Source organism: Vombatus ursinus, unplaced genomic scaffold, assembly GCF_900497805.2.
Source record: "Vombatus ursinus unplaced genomic scaffold, bare-nosed wombat genome assembly UNPS02014910.1, whole genome shotgun sequence".
Taxonomy (NCBI): domain Eukaryota; kingdom Metazoa; phylum Chordata; class Mammalia; order Diprotodontia; family Vombatidae; genus Vombatus; species Vombatus ursinus.
This window is the reverse complement of record NW_020954688.1, coordinates 635,502-636,973: the sequence shown is the minus strand read 5'-3', so window position 1 is coordinate 636,973 and position 1,472 is coordinate 635,502. Positions and strand designations below refer to the sequence as shown.

At 39.2% G+C, this 1,472-nt stretch overlaps 1 protein-coding gene across 1 annotated transcript; it reads right to left on the bottom strand.

Annotated features, from left to right (window-relative positions):
• Window positions 1-209: 209 nt before the first annotated feature.
• On the bottom strand, window positions 210-1,160 carry LOC114029180 (olfactory receptor 6F1-like). Its single transcript, XM_027843537.1, has one exon. It carries the CDS (start codon window positions 1,158-1,160, stop codon window positions 210-212), a length of 951 nt encoding a protein of 316 aa, XP_027699338.1.
• Between the last annotated feature and the right edge of the window lie 312 nt (window positions 1,161-1,472).

Here is a 1,472-nt window from a genome sequence, read left to right as displayed (position 1 = left end):
TTGTTACAAAGGAAAGATCACCTGGAGGTGGGCTAAACTACTGCAGTGTAAAAATAAAGGACATAAATCAAGCATGGTTTTTTTTTTAAGACATAGAATAAAGTTTAGGATAGGAAATATAATCAAAATTATCATTTCATCCTCCTTCATTTGACCATTTTTTGGAAATGATGAAATGAGAACACATTTTGACAGGGCCCTCAAAAACATTACCTATTTTTGACCAGAAGCAACTTCTTTCTGGCCAGAGATTTCTTGAGAGCTTTCTTCACATCTTTATTTCTAAGTGTGTAGATAAGTGGATTTAACAGTGGGGTAATCACACAGTAGAAGACAGATATGACTTTGCCAATGGTGAAATTATACTTAGCTGGGGGACGCACATAGGTAAATATGATGGTGCCATAGTAAATTGTGACAACAGTCAAGTGAGAGGCACAGGTGGAGAAAGCTTTCTTCTTGGCCTCTCGAGAAGGCATCTTAATGATGGTAACTATTATTTGAACATAGGAAGACATTGTGAGCAGGAAAGAGCTCAAAATCACCACAGAGCTACAAGTGTAGCCCACGGCCTCCACCATGAAGGTATCTGAGCAAGAGAGTTTGAAGATGGGATCTGAGTCACAGAAAAAGTGATTGATCTTCTGAGGACCACAGAAGTAGAGATGGGAGATGAGAATGGTTGGTAGCAGTGGGGCAATAAAACCACCTACCCAGGAGCCAGCTGAAAATAGAAGGCAGACTTGAGGACTCATTAGGATTGTATAATGCAGAGGATTACAAATGGCAAGGTACCGATCATAGGCCATTACAGCTAACAGAATACACTCAGTAGCTCCCATGGAGAAGAAGAAATAGTATTGAGCTACACATTCATCAACAGGGATAGTGACATTCTGTGATATACAGGTGGCCAATAGTTTGGGCACTGTCACCGTAGTGTACCAAATCTCTAAAAAGGAAAGATTTCCTAAGAAAATGTACATGGGAGTGTGGAGCATGGGCTCCATGAGGACAATGATGATGATGAGGGCATTTCCAGTGAGGGAGAGTAGGTACACAGTAAGGAACATCACAAAGAGTGTGATCTTTAGTTGTCGGACACCAGAAAAGCCAAGAAAAATAAATTCCATCACTGTGGTTTGGTTTCTTCCATCCATAGTTCATTTTGCCTGATCTGAAGAGAGACAGTGAAAAAAAGGAGGAAAAAAATGAACACATAGAAAAACTCGGTTTGCTCTATTTCCAAACTGATGAACCACAAAAAGAGAAAGCTGGAGCACTAGAGCCATGATGCAAGTAGGTGGAAGAAACACCAAAGCATATACATGGGCTATATTTCACCATTCTAACATGCCTAGTTGAGCTAGATAAATCAATAATAATAACAATAGCTAGCATTTATATAGTGCTTTAAGGTTTACAAAGCACTTTTCATATATTAATTCATTTGAGCCTCACAATAACCTTTT

Bases quoted from the DNA above. Each gene is read 5' to 3' on its own strand.
- LOC114029180 (XM_027843537.1), bottom strand. From the start codon at position 1,160: ATGGATGGAAGAAACCAAACCACAGTGATGGAATTTATTTTTCTTGGC.